We start from the raw sequence: 26,943 nt of genomic DNA, 5'->3' as shown, positions 1-26,943 counted from the left end.
TGTTCTTGATTTACATAGAAAGATAGATGGTTTTCTACTTTGTATTTGATTCATATGAATGTAAATATGTGTTTTCTTTGGCCAGGTAACAAGTCATTTTGACACTTCATAAATAATGAATAAAAAAAAAAACAATTGTTTTCAAGTTGAGGTTGTAATACTCCTTATAACAGTTTTTCGTTGAACAATAAAGGCAGGTCTGAACCAATTTTCACATGTAGGCAGACATCACTTCTATAGTTAAAGAAGTTATTGAATTCATAACCCTTTTTTGTGGTTCTGTATTAATGCTTGGCAATAAAAGGGTTATTTGTTTCCTAATTGTTCTCCTATGCTTTAACTATGTTTTCATTGCAGATCTATACACACCTTAGATCCTACACCGTCCCAAATGAGCAGCGCTACATCATCCGCATCCTGTTTATTGTGCCAGTTTATGCCTTTGATTCTTGGCTCAGCCTTCTTTTCATCAGCAACAACCAGTACTATGTCTACTTTGATTCTGTCCGAGACTGCTATGAAGGTAAGTATCACAAGAACCAGTACTGTGGGTGATGGTGTTCTTCATGGGCAGTCATTGTTACTTCCCTGCCTTTGTTTTATATGGCTGCCAGGAGTAGAAACACAAGGAAGTAGCCAGACTAGTTTTTCACAGCAGTCGTTGTTCTCATGTGCATAGACCTCATTATTTCAGGTGTTACATTTCTAGGGTGAGTTGAATTTTTTTGGTGAATTTGTTTTGTTCCCTGGTTTGCAGTGTTTCTGTCTTTCAGGAAAGGTAATTTATTTTGGTTTGATATTGAAAATCCTGCCGCAACTTTCAATATGCAAATCTAATTTAAACCCTGTTCTCTAGGTGGCAGTTAGGTAGAGTAGCCGCTTTCTACAGTGTACCTATAATTATGAATTGAAGTTTTGAGACTAAAGCACTTCACCGGTGGCAAAGGTGAATCATATGCAAAATGGATTACAAGTAATTTGAGAAAGAAGAAAAATAGGAAATGCATTATTCAAGCGATTAGTTTCCAGTTTGCAGGCCAATTTTGTGGCTGATTGATAGTGCGGTGCATCAGGAAGCAGGAAGACTGGAATACCACCAGCGGCTACGGCTAAAACATAATGAACCTTCTCTTGACTGGACACCATCTGCATTAGCTTCATTAATCCCTCTTTAAATAGCAACAAAGGATTAGGAAGGGATTTCCGAGACACAGAACCCTTAGAAGCTTCTTAATGTAAGGACTAAAACATTTATTGTTATAAAATGTAGGACTAATTATTTTTTATCATGTGAAAGTTTTTTCCTCTAAAATGATTTGACCTTTTTGGTGAAGTTAAACTTAAAGGTGATGGAAAATTATCCTACAGTTTAAATTATTCAGTGAAATGTGTTTGAAATTTGGTAAAAAGACAAATAACTCTTCCTTTTTTGTTACAGCTTTTGTCATTTACAATTTCCTGAGCCTGTCCTTTGAGTATTTGAGAGGAGAAAGTGCAATCATGTCAGAGATCCGAGGGAAGCCTATACAGTGAGTGCACTCAGTTCTATGTTACATGTACATGATGGAAAGCTTTTTAGTGTTAATGATTACGTTGACCTAGGAGTAATAAATACATTAGTTCACCTGGAACCAACTATAGTTGTTTTTTATGATCCCAAAAGGTCCAAAGTGCGTTTTCTACTCTTGAATTAGCATTTTGTTTGAACAGCACAGTGAAAGTGCTACCAATAAACTGCTGTGTTGTTCATAGGTGAGGCTTCTCTTTATCTCTCTGCTTTTACCCAGTCTTCATAAGCTGTGTTTATGGCTGACTCAGCCATAGGGCAGCTAGTCTGGGCCAGTTTCTCGAGTGTGTTCAGACTCTAATGCTGATCTCTGTTAAATGATGGTATTTCTTGACAGAGCTGGTGGAGACAAGATGTATAATGCTTATCTTGTTTAAGGATCATTCACCCTTTAGGAATTCAATGGAAACTCTGATTTGAGCTTTGTGACATTATCAGAAGCAGCCATCAGAATATGGACACACTGCATATAAAGCTATAAATGGTTGCTGACCATGCTATAAAAGGAAAACATTGTCAGCAACAATACTCAGATAAGGTATGACATTTAAACGATCTTTAGTTTGGTTCCAATGGGCCCAAAGTCTGCCGAGAAAAAATCCCCAATACCATTACACCACCACCACCACCAGTTTGAAACATTGATACAAGCAGGTTGAATCGGTGCTTTCATGTTGTTTTCACCAACACCCCTACCGTCCAAAAGGTAGGAACTAAGATTTATCAGACCAGTTCTCATCTTCCAATTCTGGTGAAATTGCAGCTTTGTTTCATGCTCTCCTCTGACAGCAGTGGCACCCGGTGTGTTCTTTTCCAGCAGTAGCCCATCTTCCTCAAGGTTACATGTGCTGTGCGTTCAGAGATAGCCTTGTGCATATCTTGGTTTTAACAAGTGGTTGTTTGAGTTGTTGTTGCCTTTTTCAACTTCAGGCAGTTGGGCCATTTCACCTGGCATCAACAAGATATTTTCACCCAGAGAATTGACATTTATTGGATATTTTCGTTTTTGGACCAGTCTCTGTAAATCGTAGAGATGCAGGAAAATCTCAGGAGATGGGCGATTTTTGAAATATTCAGTCCAGCTGCTGTTACCAACAACCATGCCAAGCTCAAATTCTCTTAAAGCACTACTCTTTACATTCTAATGATTGAATGGAGAAGAGAAGATGAATTTAAACAGGTTATCCTGTGCTTGTCTACATGCCTAAATGCATTGGATTGCTGCGATGCCATTGGTTGATTTAGATATTTGAGTTAAACAGTTGAAAAATTAAAAATAAAAATATTAAAAATAAAAAAGATATATACCTATATAGGTAGATATAGATATGTATAGATCTTCATGATCCAGGTGATACCTTCTAATGTGTTTTTCTGTCAAACCAATGATCCAAAGCCCAAATATACTCAGTTCACAGTAATCTAAAATATAGCCAGATAAAATGTAAAATCTCCACAAAAGCTTGAACAAATTGATGTCTTAAGTTTTTGTTTGAAAAATATATTTTGTGTACTTTGCTTGATTTTGTTATCAGACATTTCAGTATTGACACAACTTAAAAACTCCTCATGTTCTGTTGACTTGACAGATCAAGTTGTCTGTATGGTACCTGCTGCCTCGTTGGAATGAGCTACTCCATTGGCTTTTTGAGATTCTGCAAACAGGTAAGCTTCAATCATGCTTTTATCTCTGCTCTAAAAACTCTCCTTCGGGCCTCTGAAATAAACTCGCACAAAGTGAAAACAAGAATACATCCAAAAAAAAAGAAAACGAAAACCCTTCACTGCGAGTTATTATTCACTTCAAGTCTTCAGACTGCTTAAAAATGACAGCTGTTATAATTGGCTCTGTGTTTTTTCAGAGGATAACATCCATTGGTTACAAAAAGGAAAACAAAAGCAATCGAGGCCAGGTGAAAGCAGTTTGATAATAAACACAGAGCGATGATATGAGCTGTCAGCGCAGTGCTTCATCCCAGTGTCTTGGGATGCTGCACAAGCTTCCAGTCTAACACTGATGGATATTAGAACTGTCTTCAAAAGAAAATGCATAAAATGAAAATTTTTTAATAAGAAGCAAGTGATAAACACTCATTGTGCCCTGGCAGAAGTCCTCTATGAAATGTTTTAAAAGGAAAATCTTGCAATTTCTTTGAGGTAAAGCTATAAACAAGATAATTCTCTACGAGGGGGTAATTAAGACAAGACAAGAAGAAGATAGATCCAGATACTCCAGTATTTTTTTTGTAATTTGTTGTGTATCAGTGAAACGTAGGCCTAGAGAAAGGGCTTAATACTAAGCTTTCTATAAATCTAGCACCTTACAACTGATTAAATTCTGTTTTGCTTATGTAAACCAAAGCAAAGTCATTGACAGTTGCTCCAAACAAGCTTAAGTGGCTGCCATACATATTAATATATTTGAACTAAATCACTGAAGCACTTCATATCGATCACACAAAGCTGTGGTTCAGAATAAGAAAACACTGTTCTCTGTGAGTTTCTTTACAAGAAAGTACTTAAACTGGAAGAACGTGACATCTGATAGGCCTCGATCTACATTCACGGGTGTAACGAGCATTAAAATTCTTCGCACATTTTGAGAACGCGTCAGTTTGTGATTATAAGGGGGCTTAACAAATGAAATAGTGATATGAAAAAGCAGCCTGGAGTCATGGTGTTTCTTGAAGATAAGGTTAGAGGATAAGCTGCTCTTACATCCTAAACTGTTCGATGACATTTCAGTTTTAAGTCATTTATCTCATTGTCGGATGCTTTGGGGAATCATTTTCTTGAAACTGAGCACAAGTGAAATCCTGTGGATGTGAATTGTGGCTGTTTTGCTTCCAAATAAACAAATAAGGTGCAGTAAAACATGGTATGACCACAAGTTTTTTTGTTTTGTTCTTTTTATTGGTTTGTTTTCTTTATTTTTTATCAAATGTGCAAATTTGTAATCACAAGTTGAATTAGGCTGACATGAAGTCGCCCTCTGTGAGCGAATCCTCACCAAAGCTTATGCCTTGTTTTGGAATTTGAAATGTCTGGATCTGTTTGTAAAATGAAAGATTCTTCTTTTGCCCACTGTCCTCTTCTCAACCAAGTTTCATGAAACTCAGTTTAGTAGTTTTTTGTGTAATCCTGCTGACAGACAAACGAAAAGCTCTGAAAACATACCTCCATCTCAGCTCCTTGGCAGAGGAATAACATACATCTTCAGCTTTCCAGGGCTTTGAAGAGCTTCACAATATTTTTGTGTCCTCAGCTTTACTGTTTTGATTGTTTCTTATCGCACTTCTAGTGTGTAGTGTGAAATCTACATGGTTAACACCAAACAGCAAAGAGACTCACTGACTAGTTGTTAGTCAAGATGAAAAAACATGCAGAATTACAGTGTCCTCTTACATATGTATCATGCAGTGCACTCTCACATGTATCTGAGATTAGTATTTAAGTGTATGAAGACTGTGGATTGCTTGGACTGAATTAATTTGAACCAGAAACCATGGTTGACTGTTAATCCACTGCAAACTATGGCCGTGTATTTTGTTTTCAATTTTAAGCATGGCAGGAAGTATCATGCAAATTACTTGCTTTGGGGATATTCGGGGTGACAAGCTTGCACTCGAATAGGCGTACGGTAAGTGAAAACTGCTGGTACTTGAGCTTCAAAGTAAATCGGTGTTCTAAACGATTATCGATGCCGTTTTGCCAAGCTGACCATCGTCACTGGAAATCCCTCAAGTTGAAAAGACCTGGTCTGTTGCTTTCAAGTGTAGCAGCAGTGATGGGAGTTTAGAGCAACCTCTTTCAAATTGGTTAGTTCTGGCTTCAATACACAACACAGAGAGCACCTGTCACTCTTGGGATGCATGCATGCATGCAGGTCTCAATTCGCTGCCTACTTTGTTGTTTCATCCACCTTCCATCCAGATCAGCATTAAAACATGTATCCTGTAGGTTAAATAAATAATATTTTACAATGATAAGGTGTTTTAAGTCTTTTAATAATTACAGCAATGATTTGTTGTATGAAATATGCCTGCTTGTTTTGTTGCTGAGAGCATCTGTCAGCTTGATTTAAGAGCAGTTAGCGTAGTTCAAAGACTGGATATGATAAATCTGCACAGAAACTGATGTTTAAAAACAATTTGTTGTTTTATGGGACGATGCTGCAGGACAGTTTCTTACCTTTGAGCAATTGCCCAGCAACCAGAAGAGATCCCAGGAAGTTGTTTCTCATAGCCAAAAAATGGTTCAGTGCATAACCCCTCATAAAACCATAAAACGGTTATTTGTCTTTTAACCTGTTTATTACCATGTCAGGAGATGGAATTGTGTTTTGTTTGTTTTTTTCCTTTCTTTTTTTCTTCAATTGTGTAAGCTCATACATTTATTAGCTGTACTAAATACAAACAATAACTGAATTGGTGTATACGACATATAATGTAAAAAATCATACCTTGTGAGGTGGGAAAATGGCTGGTGACGACATTAAAGGGATTGGGGATATAACCCACTGTTTTTGTCTGTCAGATGTGCAAACAGATTCTCACATCCTCCTTCATAGTTTCTTGATGTCTCATTCTGAATTACAATTTCTTCTTCAGGCGACTCTCCAGTTCTGTGTTGTCAAACCCATCATGGCAGTCATCACCATCATCCTGCAGGCCTTTGGCAAATATCACGATGGAGATTTTAAGTGAGCACCACCTCTCTTTGCAGTTCCTTTTCCATGTATCATATGCTTCCTCATGATAGCCAGAAGGCTTGTTTGCTGTTTATGTGCATGGGAACAATTTGCAAATAGAGATAATTATATCACCTCTTCACAGCTGGCATGATGAAGATAGTTGAATTAAAAGTATTTATTTTAAGCTGAAACTGATGGATAGAAACTTCACATGTGCCCTGCTGCGTTTGTCCCAGTTGTGTCACATGTGTAGCCACACTCACAGCTTCATTGGCATTGTTGATAATGTGAAGTTATTGCTTTTTGCAACTTTCCCTGAAATGTAGTGTTTTGAAATGAAAGCCCTTCATTCTTTTTCTGTTATGCTTGGAGGAGAAGCATTGCTTTATTTCACATTTTTACTTTGTCTGTCAAAAGCTGGGGATAAATTGCAGACAGAAAGATTTAATTACAGCATACTTTAGTGCTTCACATGTGCCAATAAGGTTTTTAACAGAACAAGGAGAGTGTGATATATTCAATAAAATTAGCTTTAGCATATAATCAAAAGCTATAAAATCTGCAGGCCGTAAATTCTGCCCGACTTATTTTCAGGTGCTCTTCTGTGCCTCTTGATTCACCGTCTCTCTCTGAAGATTCAGCTGTGACAACACTTGTTTCACAACGAAGCACAGAGTTCAATGAGGGCTTTTTATAGAAGTATCCAATCAGCTTTATATCATCGCCCGCTTTTTAGAAGTTTAAAGTTATTATTTCTTCATATACTTCAACAGGAAAAATGGCAGTCAGAAATAAGTGTCTTTCTTCACATCTTTCTTTAGGCTCTGCAGTAAGGCTATAATGATTCACAGATTGTTTACTTATACGCTTTCAGCCAACCGTGCACGGTATACTGCATGGGAGTAATTAGTGTAGTCACAGCTGAATCCTCAGAGAGGCTCTCTAGAATGCAAAAAGGGTAAAAAGGCAGGCTGACAATCAAAAATGTCTGTTTACTGGATGCATCCTAAAAATAAGAAGGCTGTGTGTATATATAGAAGTCTTAACCTCTTGTTCAAAGAAGAGGACAAAAAGATGCGATATGGCTGAAATGTCCTCAAATTTAAGCCACTTCTTCTCAGTCAGCTTGAAGAGCTGAAGAAGTCAAAACCCAAATAAGTAGACACTATCAAAAGAAATCCTATATATGTTTGCAAATTTACTATGCCGTTCTTCCAACTTTCTTTTCATGCAGTGTGAATGGAGGATACCTGTATATCACAATCATCTACAATATTTCAGTCAGCCTGGCCCTCTACGCTCTATTCCTTTTCTTCTTCGCAACAAGTGACCTGCTCAGACCGTACGAACCGGTGCTCAAGTTTCTCACAATTAAATCCGTCATCTTCTTATCCTTCTGGCAAGGTAAGCTCAGTGTGCGTGTCCCCTTTTTTTCTTTTCTTTGCCAGCCTATAGAATTATATAAATTGATTTAAAAATGTTGTCTTTTTGAAGGAATGGTCCTCGCCATCCTGGAGCGCTGTGGCGTCATTCCCAATGCACTTTTCATCGACGGACACGAGGTTGGCGCCGGTACTGTGGCGGCAGGCTGGCAGAACTTTATCATCTGCATTGAGATGTTCTTTGCTGCCATTGCCCTCAGATACGCCTTCACCTGCACTGTCTACCAGGAGAAAAAAAATGAAGTGCCAGGTGAGGGATGTCGTTTTTACAGAGAACAGAGGAAACAAACAACAAACAATTGATTGTTACCTCTTGTCCTCGCCTTGAAAATCTGTTGACGTCTTCCCAGGCTAATTGCCCTTCTTCCCTAGAGAATAAGGAGTGACACTGGCCTGAAAGCCTGGGAAGTAAAAGTAATTGAATTGCCCTGTACCTCTTTAGGCCAGCAACTTGGAGGAGTCACAATACCTCTGATTTAAGCGATATAGAAACTGAAATGTGTAGCTATAGATTTACACATTTGCACTTGAGTTAAATCTAGTGCAAACATGAACTATGTGACTGTTGGAGTTGCTGAGCATATAATTTGACTAATAAATTAGAGAAAATTTGCCTTTGAGCAAACCAGAGGAAAATGAGGGGAAAGGCACTGTACTTTAAAAAGGATGAAGTGAGCGATGCTGCTTGCAAGAAAATTGCAAATAGAAGCTAAAAGATGTGTCTTCTGCCATTTTGCAATGTTTCCTGATATAGGAAATCCTACATTCCTTAAAATCCGTACTATACACAATTTCTGGAAATGCTGATGAAAAGGCATAGTTTCATTTAAACTTCTTTGAATTCAGAATTGAAATGTGGTCCACTTGGATAGAACAATGTTTCTCTATAGAGTACCTCATTATTAGATTAGTTTTAAGTCACCCCGTTCAAGAATACAGCTGAACTTTGGGACAATAACATTCATATTTCCTCGGGTGTTGATATATGTTATTTCAGAAGTTGCCACACCCCCTGGTTTACAGTTTCACCAAACCTTGGTCAGCCGTGCCTAACTACCACACCTTACGCTTCTCATTGCACACCTTCGTAAGCCTGAGCCAGTGACCCTGAAACCAAAATCTATGTTGTTTTTTTTACCAGCCCCCCACCCCCTTTTTTATTTTTTATTGTTGTCTTACAATAAACAGACAGTACAAATTAAATATTTAGTCACTTGATGGTGACAAGCCCTATTTTTGGTCACTTAACCAGATCAAAAACCATTTTGTCTCTACAATGAAATCAATACAATGATCACACAATGTTGATTGCACAGATTAGCGGATTTTTGGATGTTTTGAACATTTAGAAGTACTAACAAATTATTAAAACTGGATCCCACCAATAACTGGAATTCATTATTAAGGGTTTATTAGTTTGTTGTTGTTTTTTAAGACATGAAATTACTTTTTGTGACCAATTGCTAGCATTGCAATTGGGACGTTTTGATAGACATTATTGTCAGTACATGAAAACTCTACTCCTTTTTAAATTTTCAGTGATTTAATAAAGTATTATGCCGTTATTTTTAAAAAAATAAATGTTCACTTCCTTCACATTTATTTGCATTCAGATGGCCAAATTGATCACTTTTGTGAAATTTTTAAAGCAATTATATTGCAGTCTCATTTTGTCTGATCGGTAATGTGCCCCTGTCCTCGTTCCTGCTTTTCTACAGAAATTCTCCCACCAATGCAGAGCATTTCCAGTGGTCTGAAGGAAACGATAAACCCGGGAGACATGGTGCAGGATGCCATCCACAACTTCTCTCCAGCCTATCAGCAGTACACCCAGCAATCCACACAGGAGGTGACCCTGCCCACCACAAATGGAAAAGTGGCCACAGGCAGCAAGAGCTCCCGCAAGTCTGACAAAATCATGCTGATTACATCTGATGATGAGTACTAGGCATTTTTCCAGCAAGATCCAGGTGTTTGTGCCCTTCCCACCCCTGTTGCTGACCCCCTGGAGGAACAGCTTTATCTTATAGTGCATAAAGCTGGATTGAACCCAGGTGTTTAATTTTCAGTTTCCCAGTATTTCAGATGAGCTTCCTACTTCTGTCCTGTTTCAATGCTAATTTGACCACATGATGGATTACGTATTAAAATGAATAGCTTAATAGCCAGATATCTGATCTGAGTTCATATCAGCAGTAATAATTGCATGAAAACGACATGTCGCCTTCACTCTATCAGAGAAGACTGGAGCGCTGTGTTTTATTTAAATCAAGCTGCTGGATTTTCAGCTGTGTCGCCGATGCTGATTCTGTCATTATGTCACTGCTCGCGCTCTGGCCGTCTGAAGTGTGCTCCCTCTGATTCGTGTCAGTTTCAAAGAGGAGATGATTAATGTGTGACTCCAGGTGGGAAGCAGGGAAGCCAGCGATGGCTGGGAGTGGCACTTCATGGACCGTTTCCCGCATCTGCTTGTTTGAAGTATTTGCTGAGCATTCCTCCGCACGGTTTCCTGACAAATGGAAGGATTTGTTCAAAGACACATTAGTTTTGGAGCAGGCACTTCACAATGCTTTGTGTCTACCGTAGCAGGGATAAACTGGATAAACCTGCCTCCTACAGTGTGGGAGTTACATTATTCTCATTAATTTCCTCAGTGTGCTAAAGAGTGAAACTCAGTGCAACTAGACAGCAGTTTACTAGATTCGTTTTTCACAGTTCCTGCAGCGTTGTAAATACTTTTAGTGGCGCTTTATTTTGTTTTTTTAGGCTGACATGTGGACATCACTATTTACATTATGATTCCATGTGCCAGGGATTGTGAAATCTGTACAGAATTTGATTAGTTCGATATGATATGTTCTGTTTGGAGTATAATTTTAAAGATCCTAATAATATTTATTGTGTGTATCTCAGGCCTAGATAAAACCAAAACCTGTGCTAGGAGAAAAAGACTTTTGCTCATTTCTTTTTTTCCCCCCTTCAGCAAACATGAGAGTTGTTTTAAAACAGAGGATAACAAATGCTTGTGAATTTTTATACCCTCTTGTGCCAATAATGCCTGTCTTTCTGGGAAAGCAGAAATTAATTTACATTTGGGTATAAAAACATTCAAAATTGTTTTATTCTTGTTTCTTAATCAGCCAAATAAAATAAGAGGTTTCCTTCTCTAACTCACATGTTTTTTGTTTTAATGAGAAAAAAGACTCAGTGACCCTTATTTATAGGAATAAATTTACCACACATTAAATAAGAGCAGAAACAACATAGATTTTATTTGTACATGAGGGTAGTTCATTAAGAAAACATGTAAATGAATGTAAAAAATAATTTAGGTGTTTTTTCTTTTTAATAAAATTACACAAATCATTGAAATAAATATAAAATATATGAGCAGAGTAATGACAAGTCATGAATGGTACATACTCAATTTATGCTGCCTTTTTACTGCTATTTGGCAGTCACTCTAAGCCTCGAGACATTTATCTCAAACTCACAAACGCAGAAGTTGCTGCTGTTGAACTAACATTCAATGTATTTCATCCATAATTTTAGCCACACCTAATCTGTACACATGCTCCACTCTTACAATATTAAAACTGACTTTCTACATGGCTAAAGTTAAATACTATAGCTTGTAGGACTGGCAAAGCTTGTGTGTTGAAGCTTATTTAATCAAAGACGGCTGATCACCTCGAACGCTTACTCAAGATATACAAGCATGCACATTTCTGTACATGCATTTGCTATAATTATTGTATGAAAGATTTAAAAAAAGATCTGTTCTGTTACTGCTCCTTGGTATTAACTGCGGTTTACTTCGATGTAGAAAGAAAGCTGATCAAACCAAGGTTTGTATTCACTCATGGCAGGAGGGTTTTTTTTATTTTCCCCTATAAACATGTCTACATTAATGTATCTACATCTTTAACCTTCTTTAAACTTGTGTGTCTACTAGACTTTTTTGGGTAGCTTAAGAAAAGAGCATGAATAAACTCTCTGCTAGGTCATACTGAAATGTAGAACTTAATTCACCCAGAGGAAGGTTTGTCCTTATTTAGGCACTGTACATAAATATATACTTTAAAATTTGAAACTGTTTTTTTTTTTTCAGGTAATTATTATTTAGGTGTGCTCATAAAAAAGTATTCACCTCAGACTCAAATACAGTAATAAGTGCTAAAATTAAAGAAACCCTGATGTAGCTTAGTTTTGCTTGGAAACTAAACCACAAGAGGTCACTGTAATGCTATGCAGAAAATGCTTTTAGCCACAAAGCCTTTTAGGTGAATGTGCTCAAGAAATAAGTTATGTAAACAGGTAATATGTACTCATTTGTCCAAGGCTTGACACATTCCTTATCTGTAAGAGGCCTGGGTGAACAGTCGTAAAAGAGCTTTGGGGTTCTTTTTGTTTTGTTTTTTGTTAAGCAGTTACAAAAGCATTGCAGTCACTGAAATTTCTGGCTTGACATATTTAGAAAAGTATACCAGGTTTAGTGGCTGCAGGGGCGGACTAGGTTTGCATGCAGGTTGATCTGTTTTAAGAGCAAATTTTCCTCATATTCTATTTGCAATATTCTTAATAATTCCTCAGTTAACGCTGCCCAAAAGCCTATTTTGCAAACTAAACACTTGGTTGAAATTAGGCACTTTTGATATTAGGCAGTGTTTCATGTTACACTCGAAATGATCAAATTTGACATGACAAAATATGATAGCTTCTACAGAAGGTCATCTGCAGCCTGCATGTAACCCTAGTTACTGTCCAAGTCGTGCATTAGATACATTGTGAATATGCTGAGAAGAACTATTCTTGGGCCATAAATACTCACAAAACTTAAGTTACAAAAACAGTTCTCTCGTTGTAAATTTGAATACTATTTTTTTTCCTTTTTTTTTCTTTTTAAGAGAAAAGTTCAGCATTCATATAATTAGACTTCAAAGACCGATTACATAATCACACCACTCCCAGCATAGTAAAAGACATAAATATAGAAAAATATGTACTATATAATGTATATTTATATAATGTATATGCTTATAAAACTAAGTATCAGGAAAAAAAGAACATGGGCTGTATTGACACAAACCAAATGAAAAATACAAAATGAGAGTAAGAACACAGCAATGCCCCTGCTTATAAATCACAGCAGGTTGTACAGCAGCAAAGTTCCCCATACTGTTCTTTGCAGCTATGGAACAGGGGAAGAACAGTCATGTCCTCTTAGCCAAGAGAAAATCCTGACATGAACAATCTTATTGACTTCACTCCAAATTGGGAATGGATTCTCGGTAAGAACAGCTCGATTTCAAGTGAATTTCATATTTAAATACGGTATTACAAAATGTACAATGAGAGCAAGGCCTTTACTGCATTTAGTTATCTTGACACCACAGTTTCTAGAGACGGGCGTCAGGAGTTCTCTTGTAGAAGAGCGTGTCAAAAGAAAAGTAGCTGGTTACTGTTTCGGAAATACCAACACCGGCAGCAGCACTTCTTGTGACCCAGTATTAGGAATGATTTCTATTTGGACGGAGTTCTCAATCTAAGGGACAACAGAAGCGGTGGGAGCTTTGCCGTCTCTAGTCTGTAATATACAGTAAGCAACTTGAATTTCATCATACTTAAAAGGTCTGCTCTTATTATTATATCCAATATGGATTACCTACCAAGAGTTGCATATAAAGAAAAGAGATTAAACACCACTCAGTAAGTGCCTCAGCAGATAGTAGTAGTTCACTATCATTAGTTACATTCGGCACAACTTTCCTGTAAGTGGTCCGACCACATTGTGTTTTCACTTAGTTAAGCTCCAGTAACTGCAGAAATGCAAGCGTAACTTCCTTCTTTAAACAAGTGGCCCTGTGATTTTTTTTTCTACTCACTGTATCTTAACAGTCTTCTCTAAGTGCTATTTGATGAAAGACACCATTGTCAAACGCATGTTCCTTAATCACTTTCCAGTTTTGCAATTTAGTCTGACCAAGTTTACCATTTAAACAGAATTTAAAAAACTTTCTACAATATATATCAAGAAACTTCTGAGTCAAGGGGCCACACACAAATGCAATCACATGCAACAGCTCCAACTGCCTACACTGTCTTTGACAACATAACATAACAGTACTTTTCAGCTATCTGTCAACTAGAATGTAGTTGACAAGAGAGATCGGAACCCCTTCTGAAATCTGACGGTACTCAGACATGTCTTTTCTCAGTTGCCAGTAGGAGGAATGAAGGCACAAATGGCACTTTTCAGAATATTGTACAAGGAAACACAGTCCAGTCCGACAAAGACAAATTCTATCGTAATGGGTGATTTTAACTCTTTCCAAATATTAATTTAAGGTGTTTCTTCAAAACTGCCAGATTAGATCACTTTTAGCTGCATCATTCAAACTTCTCTGAACTGTACTGGTATTGCTTTCTAAATAAGTTACTTATATAGGTATCATGGTTAAAAGACTAGTATAGCTTTTTAGCTAAACATTGGTCAGTTGTCAACAGTATAATGCAAGGATCCCTCAGAACCATTTCTACATAAGTTTTCATGTTACTCAAACACTTAGTCAAGTGACTTTACTGCTTAGCACCTCCTAAAAGTGCTAAGCATATAAGTTTCCGGTGCCGCGTTTGGCTAGCTTTCAAAGGCATCTGATAACTGTGGCCTTGAAGAAGTGTCCATTTGACCTCACAGTGGAAAGATATCACCTCTGTGTTAAAATACATGTGAGATATTGCATAGATCACATGTAGAACTGTTCAAGGCAACAGACACAGAGGCTCATTAATATTTATACAAAGAAAATGTGATTTGGCAAAGACTTTAAAAGTATCCATACTGTCTCATATGCGTTACTTTAAACCTCTCGTATTTTATTCTTTACATCATAAAGTATGAGAGGTGTCCCAGACCATGTGCTGCCACATTAAGGCGTGTCAAATACTTGAAATTTGAGTAAAAGCAAATCTCTGCTATTAGTCATGGAGGTAGGGTCACAGAGGCCCGATAACCTGCCGGTGCTGGTTGTCAGGAAGGGGGTTTGCACAGTGCACAGACAATGTAGATTGTGTAAAAGAGACAAATAGAGGGAGACAGAATTGTGAATGCAGCATAACATCACATAGAGCTTGCCACCCCGGCCACCCCTCAGTCTAACTACCGAGCCTCGTCTCAGTGTGGGATGAGTAGGTTTAGACCAGGTCAGAAATAGGAAGGACCAGGCAGGCAAAGGAGAGCCCAGTCCTGTCAACACTAGGAAGGTGTTGAGAAAGCGGATGGGCTGGAGTTGTTTTGGCTGGTAGATTTGACAATGGTGATGACGCTGGTAGGTGCAACTTTGCCTGGTGAGAGAGGCCCTCTGGTCACAGTTCGTGCGAAACACTGCAAAGCCTCATACTTGGCTCGTAGTGCATCCAACTCCAATCTCATGCTGGCATTCTCACGGGCCAGCTTGTCCACCTCCTGCTGCAGCTCGGTCTTTTGTCTCTCCAGCTCCTCCTTTTGGGTAACACGTTTGATGCGGCAGCTCGCGGCATAGCCGCGGTTTTTCAGGGTCCGCCGTCGCTGCTTCAATCGCACAACATCCTCCTTGGTGAGCCCACGCAGGTGCTGATTGAGCTCCCGCACAGACATGGCAACCAACTCATCATCGCTGAGCACAGGGGCATTCTCACCCACCTCCTTCTTGACCTGCAAGACACGAGCAGTGCATGAAGAACTGTGTGCAGGCGTGAATCACTAAAACATTTTTCAAACTTCTCATGCTTACCTTTAAAGCTTTGCTCGTCTTAAAAGTAGTCGTCATTCCCTGCATGAAGACAAATGACCAGAATCTCACAGAAGACACTGAAAAGTAAAAAACATACGACCTCAAGTAAGTGAAACAGAACATATTATTGATGGACGAAAGTAATTACAATTAAGCAGATTTACTCAGCTACTTATGTTGGCAATTTAGAAGCAATTGAGGTAGTGAAGTTATTCTACTAGAATGACTGGACAGCATGTGTTACTTTGCACATATCATTAGTTTATACTACTCGGGTTACTTCTGCTGCAGAGTGCGTTAACATACAGGAATTTTAAACAGTGCATTTTACTTCAAGCACTATATTTTAAAAACGAGATACTGATATTTTTTACTTGCATGTTATTTGACATTTCAGATATGACAGATAAGCAGAAATGACACCCCCACTGGTGATACTCGAGAAGTTTACTGCACAGACGTCACATCCCAGGGTTACATCATATGTCAGTGCTCATGTTTGTTTGTTAGTGATATAAATACCAGCAGATGGCAGCATGACTCTATTAATTGTCAGCACTGTTGCTTGTCTGTCTTTACATATTAAAAAGAGGGCCGTGACAATGTAGTTCACTAGACCAGGCAAAATTAGAAACAGGCAACCTCTCTCCTGCTCGTCACAGAACTTTGCATTTAAGCTCTCTGCCTCAGTGATTTTGCCAGGGCAGTATTTAGAAAAGCCTCTCTGTACTCATTACAGTGAGCCACATGCTTTCCAGACTGCTGCCATGGCCAAAAAAAGCAAGAGCGCTGAGCTGCGATCCTGTGAGAGGCACACATCCCCCAAAGGCTCCATTTCAAGACCTACAGACCAGCTTGACTACGAGTGCACTGTTCCATGCTCAACAGATACCATGGAAACGCCCTGCAAATGGGCGTGGGAGTGTGAGTCACATGGTCACCAAAAGGGTAAACAAGTCTCATTCATAACCGCAACACAGCCCATACATAGTACAGACCAAAAGAAAAAAAGAACAGCACTAACTTGTGCTGCTAACTTCAAGGCAACCTGTGTACAAAAATCCTCAATTCTCCTCTTAAATCCATCATTTATCTTCTGATCTGACCTCTCTGGATTTACAGAGCAGCAGTCTACAGGATTCTGCCTCCTCATCAAAGCAAATCATCACATCAGTATAACATTTATAGTTCTGCTGAACTTTACAGGGCAGCATGTGGAAAATTCCTAAAGATAGAGTGTCACAGAGAAATAGTTTCCTTTATAGTCACTGATGTATTTTTGCTGGGAGACAATGTAGTCTATCGATTTAGTGCCGTCTCTCTGTGGTTGGATCCTCTTACATTGGGCTTTCCTGAGCTGCCCTATGCCCTTATTTAACGCTCGTGGATATATTTAGCCCGCAGTGCTGACACAAATTTCTGCCAACTAAACAATTTAAAGGGAGCAATGCGATAAGTGATACCCTCAGTAAGAGGGGAAATATTCTCTTCAGACCTATTAGCTGAAGCATTCGTGGAAGAAAATACTGTGGGTGTGGCTGTTCATTGTGTGATATATATATATTTCTGTTAATACAGGGCCTCTAGGGGATTCTAACTCAGACCAGTAGTGCAGTGAAAACTTAGAAAAACAAATGCTTTTTTCTTCTTCTTGTCTTTTAAACATTACTAAGTCATTGTCCTGAAATAGAAAATCAAGTCAGAATCCTACCTTGGAAAATAAACACGTGGCAAATGTGTGTAATGCGCGAACAGCTACAAACAGAATCCACATAAACTTCGGTTTAGAGATTTAAGGAACATCTGGTGTGCTCGCTGATGTCTTTTATTTATCTGCAAAACATGCTGCAAAGAATTACATAACTGAGATTTTAGAGGCATCAAATAAAGATGATGAACTAAAATAAAACATTCCTCAAAAGCAAGCTGGCCCTAAACGGTCTAATTTAAGTGGTATTGCGTCAGAGGGGGGTCCCTGGGTATGTTCCTTGCAAAAATCATGGAAAAGCGGACTGGGGCCTCTCTGATCTTTATACAAGAGGTCCCCAGTCTGAGCCAGTATGCCAGATTGTTTGCCTGAAATTCTTAAGGCATGTGCTTATGTTTTTGCAACTTGCACAGGGACACGGCTTTCTTGATTAAGACACCAAAGTTTCCTCAGAGAACAAAACAAACCCCAGCAACCACACAGAGAAGACAGACAAAACACGTCCTCTCACTATAGTCAAGAAAACAACTTACGTTAGGCTTTTTTTTTTTCTTCATAACAGTAAGGAAAGGAGTGTGGGAAAATACCTCAAAGAAAAGCCACAGTTGGCGGGTAAAGAACAAAACCACATTCCTGAGCGAACACACATGTGCAAACCCTCACATGCACACAGGCGAACCTTCGCTGAAGAGGGAACATGCAGTCTGAATATATCCTGCAATGCGCTCAGCTGCGGGGGTGGAGTGGAGACAAACCCACTTGTAAAACAATGGCTGCAAATTTCACAAAATGTCTGGAATTTTGAAGTATCGCACATCTGTCACTTGGCCAAATAAATGGAAAACAGCCTGCGCATGCTTACGTGTGGAAGTCAGGAGTCTTTCGGTCTTATTGTTGTGTTCCTTTGAGGGACAAATTGTAAACAAAGTGCTTCATTTTTTTTAAAAATTCACTTTCCCTCATTTTGATATACAACAAGCAATACTGTTTTATTCCTAACGACACCCCTCTGACGACTGATAACCAAATAAGTACTCACTGGAGTAAATGCTCCACTGTCTATCCACTATAAGCACAAACATTTCACGGCTCTGCTTGTTTGCTGGGGGATTTGAGCAAAAAGCACAATGTTGCCTGCTGTGTTCTTTGAAGATGTACAGATGCATGTTATGAATATTTTTAACTAGTTCAAAAGCAAGTAAACCAGAGCAGAAGCAAGAAAACAGTGATTTTAAAAAGAATCATCTCTAGGCAAACAATTGTGGGACAAGAAATCCATTATAACCTTGCTCCACATCTGAGACCAAGCCAGTTAAATAAATGTATGTACCTTTCCTTCACCGATACCTTGTGGTTAAAGTATAGCTTACTGTTTTTGAAGTCAGGGATCGGGTCAAGTTCATGGCTGCTGTTCAGTTACAGCAGGTAACTGTGGGGCCCAGCCTTCCCCTAAAATAAACAGTGTATCAAAGACTTATGCGCTCACACTTCACTAATAAATGCAGAGCTGGCTTGTCTGGATTCTTTGTTTTTCTTCTCTTTTTGTGCAGGTTGGGGAGGGGGTTCAGCGCAAAGCAGACTTAATGCTGCCCTTGACATTCAACTTTAGTCTTCATGAGAAAGCGCTTGCATTTCTTGCACTTTTCTAAGGGGAGGGGGGTGGAGAGATTTCTTCACAGACTGAGGCACGCAGCACTCTGCTCTTTCTCCAGCGCAGCACATTTGGTGGGATATTATGTGAAGGAAATGGAGAGCATAGCTGAGCAGTGAGTCATGCTGTTTACTGGTAAAAGCGACAACCAGCAGCAGGGAATCACACCCTCCTGATCTGACATTTCCTGGAAAATCCCGTTGTTTCAGGGAGAGGAAGGAAAAGTACAGAGAACCTCAGAAATGGTTGGCATGACCAGCGGAACTTTCTTGCGGAAAGGGAGGAGATCTCACCGAATATCTGTGAGAAGATATTCTCCCAGTCATCGACACTGGTTTTCAGAACGATGTAAAGAATGAAAAGTGGACACATCGGTCCTTTTTTTTTTAATTATAACGAATAATTAGTGAATAAAAGAAGACATATTAATATTCAGTCACTGCTAATAATAATCCTAAAGATTTCGATAATGTTCTTTCAGGACAGATAGGTTGAGCAAACGTTTCGAATTATTTGATTTGAGTTTGAATCACAACAGAATCAAGAGTTGCATCCAGCTCCATCAGGAATCAACAGAGAATTCCCAGCAACACAATCCGGCAATATAATTACAGGAGTACCTCTGACACTTGCCACACCTCTGACCATAATGAGGTGAAAGCAGTGGTTTGAGATCCAGTCTTTCTGACAGAAATGACTTGATACAAGTCGCTGCCGGTGGCAGAGGGAACAATCTCAAATGCTATATAACTGCCAGGGAGTCACGTTTGACAGATGCAAGGCAGACCTGTTCAAACAGTCGCCTCTTATTGCCTGTGTCTACTCTGGTTGGCATGTTCGGCTGCAAATAAAAATCACTGGCTTCCACAGTCAGTAATCAAAACTTGACATCTTTTTTCCAGTAAGAGGAGCAAAACACATCACAGCCAACGTGTTCTGTGTGAGTCATAGCATTGCTAACCACAAACATTTCACTTTCACAATACTCCACCACAAAAACGGTCTCGCATTCTGCACTGCTTTCATCCATCACCACTGTCCGGCAAAATGAGAAACAAAGGGAAGACAATTTGACCATATGCTGCATCTTCAGGGGAATTTCTCCCCCCCCCCCCCCCCCTCCCACTGTCCCATACTGGTATGATGAGTCAGCTGCTGTAACTTCTCCATCCAAAAAAGATATCATCACTTTGGTGATTGAACCACATGTTAACCTCATGACAGGAGCACACCCTGCTCCTACTGCTTCAGACTGAAAGTCAGTGTGCACCCACCAGAAACAACAGTGAATCATAAAGCCCCCCCTCAAGACATCAACCTGTGACCATCTAAGCGGAACAAGTTACTCAGACACAAATATTTTCCATATATTAATCACAAGTTTTTAAGTAAATGGCAAAGGGCAAACTGAAAGGTGGACATACAAGACTGCAAAGAAGATCATTGTGAGCTATTTTAGAGCCATGGTCAAAAATTCAATTAGTCATTGTAATTCAAGGTTTTCATATCTTTACCCAATTCATTAAGAGTTATGCAGAGCAGGAATTATAGCTAAACACAGCGATAAGATAAAGTCTCTAAAGTGATTCATCGTTTGTGGAAATATGGGTTCCTTCTGCTGTTTCTTGTAGGCTAGTCAACCCCGGTGGTCTACCTCCACTCCACATCGTGCCCTTTGTCCCACATGTCTAAAAATGCAGACCACGTGTCGATTCCAATGTCAAAAGCAGGCTGGTATTCTGCATTATAGCACCCGCTATCAACCTCGCTGCCATGAGCTGGGGAAGAGCGCGAAAATTAAGGAGGATGTGAAAAATGTTGTACATGGATTTGTTTCAATAGGAAAGTGAGGAAGTTTATTTCACTTCCATTTTCCGAAAATCTCATTCAAGTCACAGAAATGCTATAAATAAACACACATGTGGGGGGGAAAATGCAATTTTGGGGTTTGGGTTTTTTTCGTTCTAGAAAAAGTTATAATCTAAAACCTTAGAGGTTCAGGCGTGCTTAGTAATAGTATATAAACATATTTTGTAACACATTCTGTAACTTTAGCTTTACTTTTAATGAGAAGTGCGAAGAAATAGTGTGATTTTTATCGTCTTATTTTTCTTCCCTCCCACAATGCTGGTCGAAAACGTCTCCTCGCTCGTTATACAGTTTATAAAAATTATTAGCTATAATTTTTTTTAAAGGGACCGCATTCAGTCAGTGTCATAATCACCGCTGTTATTTTCAAAGAACTATTTCAAATCGCAGGAAAGCGGCAAAACACACGTTTGTTTCCCCCTTTTACATATTTTCATACAATTTCTAACTTCCTATATGCGACTGCTCGGAGGTCTGCGCCACTTTTGAAGCACTGTATTATGTATCTCCAGCACAACACGTGTCCGCCCGAAAGCAACAAATCTACGAAATCAACATGAGCTTTCATAACTGGGATCAAAACCTATCCTACGAAGAGGATGCACAACACAAGCCTGTTTGCGTGCGCCACTATGTCACCGTGAGAACTCGAGTAATTTAGAAAGGAATGTCAAAACATCTTCCCGAAAAAAATAAATAATTAAAAAAAAAATACAACCTCACCTCTGTGGACTCAGATATCTGTGGACCGGAGTGTGTAAAACTGTCAAAGTATGTTTCCTCGACAACCGGTGAAGCAAGTTGACAAACTTGGTAAAAAAGCGTCCAGCACAGACGGGCAGCGGCGTATCCTCGTACTAAATTAACTACAAAACAACAACAATGTACCAACATTCCACGCTCTGCTTCCGCAAGCACTCACGTCACCGATTCCTCGTGACCGCCCCCTCCATTCATGAAAATAACTTTGTGCTGACGTCAGTCTGGGGAGGTGGGGTGGGGAGGGGGGAGGCCTGGGGGAGGCCATAAATAGAAGACAGATACTGCTGGCGACTGCTTTTGCTTACTTTACAAAAACTAATCTGCACAAAGTCAGCTCACGTTGCCAGCATTAGCCAAGAAAAACTTCAGATTTCTAAAGGAAGTCATAAACCTGTTGCTCTCTAAGTGTGTTCACCACCCCCTCCTCCCTCTTCTCCTCCTCCTATATTTTTGAGTCAGCTCTCCACTACAAGGTATTCAAAAAATACCTTTGAGTGAGGGAAAACAGCGACCTCCTCCCTCAGACTTGAGGAGCAGCAGCAGCATTCCATTCCTGGGGAAAGTATGTGGTGTAGTAGCTCAGCAGTCCCAGGATTTCTCTTATTTTAACTGCACTACTGCCAATAGCGTCACAGGTTATTCTGGGTAATTAAGTACTGAATGTAAATATGTTAAGTCAGTAGCCTTTTATGGCCTCTACTTGTATGGCTTTTCCTCTGCAGCTATATGGTATTAGAAGATCTCAGCTTTGACTTGAACTATGGTGCCTGTTATAGTCAGATGCAGTGTGCTGACACTAGAAAACACTTTGAGCTGGGCAGCTGAAATTGCTGAAAACTTTTCTTTTTCTTTTTCTTTTTTTTTGCTGTACAATGCAGTAAAACCCTGGGGAAGTGAACATCTGGATCCAAAGCCATCCAAATATGTAGATTTTGGTTGGTTTTATTAAAGTGCATACTCAGCCATTTGTGGTTATTTATTGGTTTATGGCTACCTATGACGAATATCAAACAGTTAAATACTCTCTTGAGCTGTTATTGTGCATTTACCATGCATCTCTTCAAAATCTGAGCATGGACATGCTGTCAGGACGTCAGGGAAGCTTTTTATTTTCTTTGACCATTTTAGGCCAAAAGCAGCTTCATTATTGAATCTTTTTTTGTTCCATGATGTTTAATGGTGCTATCTTTAGCAAGTGGTGAGGCGAATGAGGAAACAGAGCGGCACACAGACACAATGTCAGATCCATGACAAAAGCGTGACCTTTAGATAAAGAATGAGTTGTAGTTTATTAGTAAATAAAGAAGAAATGCTGAGTTGGCTTCTGGCTGGGCGATTCAGTGCGCTGAGATCTTTCTGTGCAGACTTCTCTCTGGTGGGTGGATGGTTTAACATTTACAGTTTTTCCAAAGCACTTGACAAAAACATTGGACACTGACAATTCTGAGTCAGAGAGGAGTAGTCCTTTATACGATTCACAAAAGCTTGCTTACAGAAAAACTGACTAATTCCTTAGAACAGTTTTTTTTTTTTTGGTACTCTGGCTTTATGCCAGACAAGCAGACTGGGATAGATTTAAAATGAATGTCATCATTTATGGCAAATGACTCAACAGTTCAACCTTTTCCCCCGAATCACATATGGAATCAATTGTTTACTAAGGATGGTTGGCTCCGTACTTTCATCTATGCTGGAACCTGCTTCGAGTAAAAAGCAAATAAACCAAATGAGTAACCTTCTTTGTGCACAGGTTACTTGCATCACATCACAGATTATAGATGAGATGAGACACAAATGAGTTATTAGAATAACTGTTATTGGACTGTATTAAAGATGAGCTTGAGTAAATCAGGATCACATATTAAGTGAAATAAGATGATGGGATACAATGCAGAAAATGTAAATACAAAAGTGTGGTGCATTGCTTGTTTTCTAGAGAATGTGCAGACAGAGAAAAGAAAGAGATCAAACTGGAGAGTCTCTGCAGGACCACCGCAAATATTCTGCACCAGTCAGACATCCAGCTGCTCAGTCAATGGCATAACCCTCTGTTACTGTCCATCTGGCAGCAGTGTATGCGGATGACCTGAAATACACCCGACGTGTGAAACAAAACAAAAACAGCAAAACCATGTGCGGCAGACTTGCCGGGGTTTTTGTCAGATCGACGTGCTGTGGGGTCTGGGTTCTTGCGGGCAGTTTTGAATTACAGGAAGTAACATTGACTCACTAATCTGGGTTCTTTCTGACTCAGACTTCTGAACTCCTAAGAAATCTGATCTGGTACAAAGAGGCCCACTGTTGTAAGGGGATCATTCCTTTTCTTCCAAATACTCCAAATGATTTGTTAGCAGAAGAATGGTTTTAAGATATTTATAGGATACTTTAAACTCACAGCCAATTAACTCACACTGCATTAAAAATAATAATAATCCTGTTTTCCTCCCAACTAGATCCTTCCACAATGTCCAGGCACAACTTGCTGAAAATACCTGACATATTAGACAGCCAGCTCTGGCACAGTCTGAGCTGTACGTAATTTCGAAAGCTAAAAAACAGCTTTTTTTTTGTACATTTGTAGACTTCACATGTGACACAAGATTTAATTTGGAGCATTTACTGAACATTCCACTGACTTCACCAAAATGTGTTTCATATGAAAACACTTTACGTAACCAGCTGGCAGCTTAGAGCAGCATGGAAATGAACATGGTGAGGTTACAGTGGTAGTGATGGCAGTACTAGCTGGAGCAAACACTGGTGGACTGTTTAAAGTCTAACACCAAGAGTCTCTTTTACGCTTTAAATGGCAAAAAAGTGAGTTTGGGAATTTGCAGACAGCAAGAGAGCAGAGAGAAGGACAGAGTTATTTCTCTTTTTTAGTCCTGTCACAGCTGAGCAATGCTTAAGGAATGAACAGTTCACTGCTGCTGACTATGGGCGGGACTAAATATGGGCATTATAAAGTGTAACACTTTGATGCTCTCATTTTTTTCCCCTAAAGCTACTGATAGCTGTAAATTTGAAAAAAAAGTGAAGATTAACACATTTAAAATGAACACTGTTAATTCTTTATATTCAGAAAAGTTTAGTCACTGTTAGCATAAAATAAGCCTCCGCTTGTAAAGTGACAAGTGGAGCCTGTCTTAATTAAACCCATCTAGAGTTTGCTGCTTCTCTTTGAAATCATCATGCCACAATCTTAAGTTTTCTCTAAGACCTCCAGAAGAATATAGCAAGAGATTTTTTTAAAATTATTTTTTGCAGCCACGATTCCACTCTCAGTAAAAACTGTAGATTTTAGATGGCTGCCAGTTTTTACTGAACCGGCTGCCAAAGCAAATTCAACCCAAGAGTGACAAAACCCCTAGTTTTAACTAGAGGAGCTGCTGGTAGCTCATGCAAGTGTTACTGTCAAGGCAAAGGTTTAGACAATCAGAAAGAGATGGTTCCCTGTATTGAAGATGTTGCAGGGAAAATACTTTGATGTTCGAAGCAAAAAATTTAAGAGTAAAATACATTTTGCCAACAGGCTGAGGCTGGGAGTTCTAGAATAATTTGTTCTGTCTAGACAAATCAGAGGCAGAGCTTTTTGGTTAAAGTAACAGTAGACATGTTTGTCACACCGGGAGCTTAGTAGAAGAAGAACTGACAGAAATGGTAAGGTCTGGGGTCGCCTCCCTTCTCTTGGGGGACTGGGCGATCATTTATTGAACTATCAATTCTGCATCATAACTAAGATTATTGGAATATAATATGAGGCTACCTGTCTGAAAAGTGAATCAGAAAGGGACATTTCAACAAGGCAATAATTAACCTTCAGTCCACCCTGGAATAACTCAAAAGGAAGAACTGTAAGGTGATTGAATGTCCTTAAAGCCCAGAGTTCAAAAAGGATTTGATAGAGGAACTGCTGTTTGAAAACCCTCCTGCCTAAGGTCATCTGGCAACTGAAGGAATTTTGCATAGAGGAGTGGTTAAAAAATTTCAACCAGTGCCAGATAGTAAGCAATTATGTAAAAACTCTTAAAAAAGGTCATTTCTGCTAAAGGGGGCAAAAAAGCACCTGCATCCCTCCACAGAAGAATATTTAATCTTCATATTTTAGTAGAATAGCTGATTGACCTGCATCTCATTTCAGACCTTTGGCTGCGGTGTTTTTGAAAGCGAAATGCAGTTCTTTTATTAAGCTTAAAAGCAGCCAAAGTTTTGCTTGGGTTTAATTTTTTTCAATTAATTTTCACAAAGGATGAAAGTAATTAAATGCATGATGTGAATCAAATGAAGTGATGAGAGCTATCTTGTCTCTTAATTCAGAATAAAGCACTTAAAACTCACAGTTCAAATGCAATGCTTGCCTTTTTGTCCTCCGACTTCACAAGGGAACACAAAGGAGACTAAAAATGAAGGTTAAATGGGAAAGAAGAGCGGTATTTTTTTCAAGCTCGACCAGTCTAAAGCTGTAGTGAGGAACAGTGTGCAGAAATAATGATGACTATGATTATGAGATGGCAAAATATCTGCAGACTCTGGCACAAGTGATGATGAAAAAGCTTTGCAAGGCACTGACTGAAACCCATTAAGCAAATGCCAGTAACTATGCTTAAAATGATTCACGGTTTTGCAGCATTTGATAGAGTTAGAGTGATGACATCTGCTGGCCATTTCTTCATCTTTCACTTGGGATTTTAGAAAAAGACCTAATCAAAAAGCTGAGTCAAAGTATAAAACATTGCTGTTATTCTCATATTTTTCTCCAATAGAAAAAGATTTTGGAGATTCTATTGAAAAACGTGACATATTTAAATATAAATATACTTAAATACTGTAGAGAGTAGTAAAATATTATTTCTGTCTCTTTATGTGACACTGATTTCAACTTAATTTTACCATAAACTATTTCAATTAACACATATTTATTTTTCACAACATGCGTTAACATCAGTAATTTTGATACAAAAACATTTTTATCAACACATTCTTGTTTATTTTTATTTTCATGTTATTAACGCTAAAGGGAGAAGAAAAATGTGTGAATCTTTAGCGCCCCCAATTGGTAATATCACGTAATTACTTCGCTTAAAAAAAAAAAAAAGTATTTTGGAGGTGACCGGAAAATGTTTTAAATTAAGTATTGACCAATGACAGTACACACAAATATACACGTTCGTCTGCTGTGATGGTGCAAACCCTGTGGTGTACAGCACGTTTCCTTTAACGTGTATTACATTAGCATAGATAGTACTGTGACAGCATTATACACACATTATCTATGCTATATCAACAGTAAATGGAAACAGTTATGTATTATGAATCTATAATGTCGTTATTTTGTATAAGGACGCCCTCTGACGATCACCGCTGGCTCGTCAGCTTACGGGAACAATGACATAATACGACTTCCGGTTAAAAAAAACTTGTTACAAAGTTTTAAACAAAGTTATAGGAGAAGATTTGTCATGTCTACCAAGGCAGATGT

General features: G+C 38.9%; 2 protein-coding genes across 4 annotated transcripts in view; one reads left to right on the top strand and one right to left on the bottom strand.

The window, feature by feature from the left end:
• The window catches only part of tmem184a (transmembrane protein 184a), a 16,832-nt gene extending 6,000 nt beyond the window's left edge, over positions 1-10,832 (top strand). For both annotated transcript variants that reach the window (XM_005726025.1, XM_005726024.1), the window contains 7 exons: positions 358-523; positions 1,439-1,529; positions 3,157-3,232; positions 6,178-6,269; positions 7,495-7,664; positions 7,755-7,952; positions 9,421-10,832. In XM_005726025.1, the coding sequence (XP_005726082.1) occupies positions 358-523; positions 1,439-1,529; positions 3,157-3,232; positions 6,178-6,269; positions 7,495-7,664; positions 7,755-7,952; positions 9,421-9,650 (1,023 nt within the window). In that variant the 3' untranslated portion in view covers positions 9,651-10,832. The remainder of the gene's footprint in view (positions 1-357; positions 524-1,438; positions 1,530-3,156; positions 3,233-6,177; positions 6,270-7,494; positions 7,665-7,754; positions 7,953-9,420) is intronic.
• A 1,930-nt stretch (positions 10,833-12,762) lies between these two features.
• On the bottom strand, positions 12,763-21,632 carry mafk (v-maf avian musculoaponeurotic fibrosarcoma oncogene homolog K). 2 transcript variants are annotated; one of them, XM_005726023.1, is made up of 3 exons: positions 21,421-21,632; positions 15,475-15,551; positions 12,763-15,395 (listed from the first exon to the last, which is right to left on the bottom strand). In XM_005726023.1, exons 2-3 carry the CDS (start codon positions 15,517-15,519, stop codon positions 14,958-14,960), a joined length of 483 nt encoding a protein of 160 aa, XP_005726080.1. In that variant the 5' UTR covers positions 15,520-15,551; positions 21,421-21,632; the 3' UTR covers positions 12,763-14,957. The 2 variants fall into 2 exon arrangements, with proteins under 2 accessions (XP_005726080.1, XP_005726079.1); XM_005726022.1 differs by having other exon boundaries at positions 21,426-21,632.
• Between the last annotated feature and the right edge of the window lie 5,311 nt (positions 21,633-26,943).

The sequence above is a fragment of the Pundamilia nyererei genome, unplaced genomic scaffold (assembly GCF_000239375.1).
Source record: "Pundamilia nyererei isolate P.nyererei 1_Seehausen unplaced genomic scaffold, PunNye1.0 scaffold00018, whole genome shotgun sequence".
Lineage (NCBI taxonomy): Eukaryota > Metazoa > Chordata > Actinopteri > Cichliformes > Cichlidae > Pundamilia > Pundamilia nyererei.
Note: the sequence above shows the minus strand (reverse complement) of the source record. Positions and strands in the feature narration are given on the sequence as shown.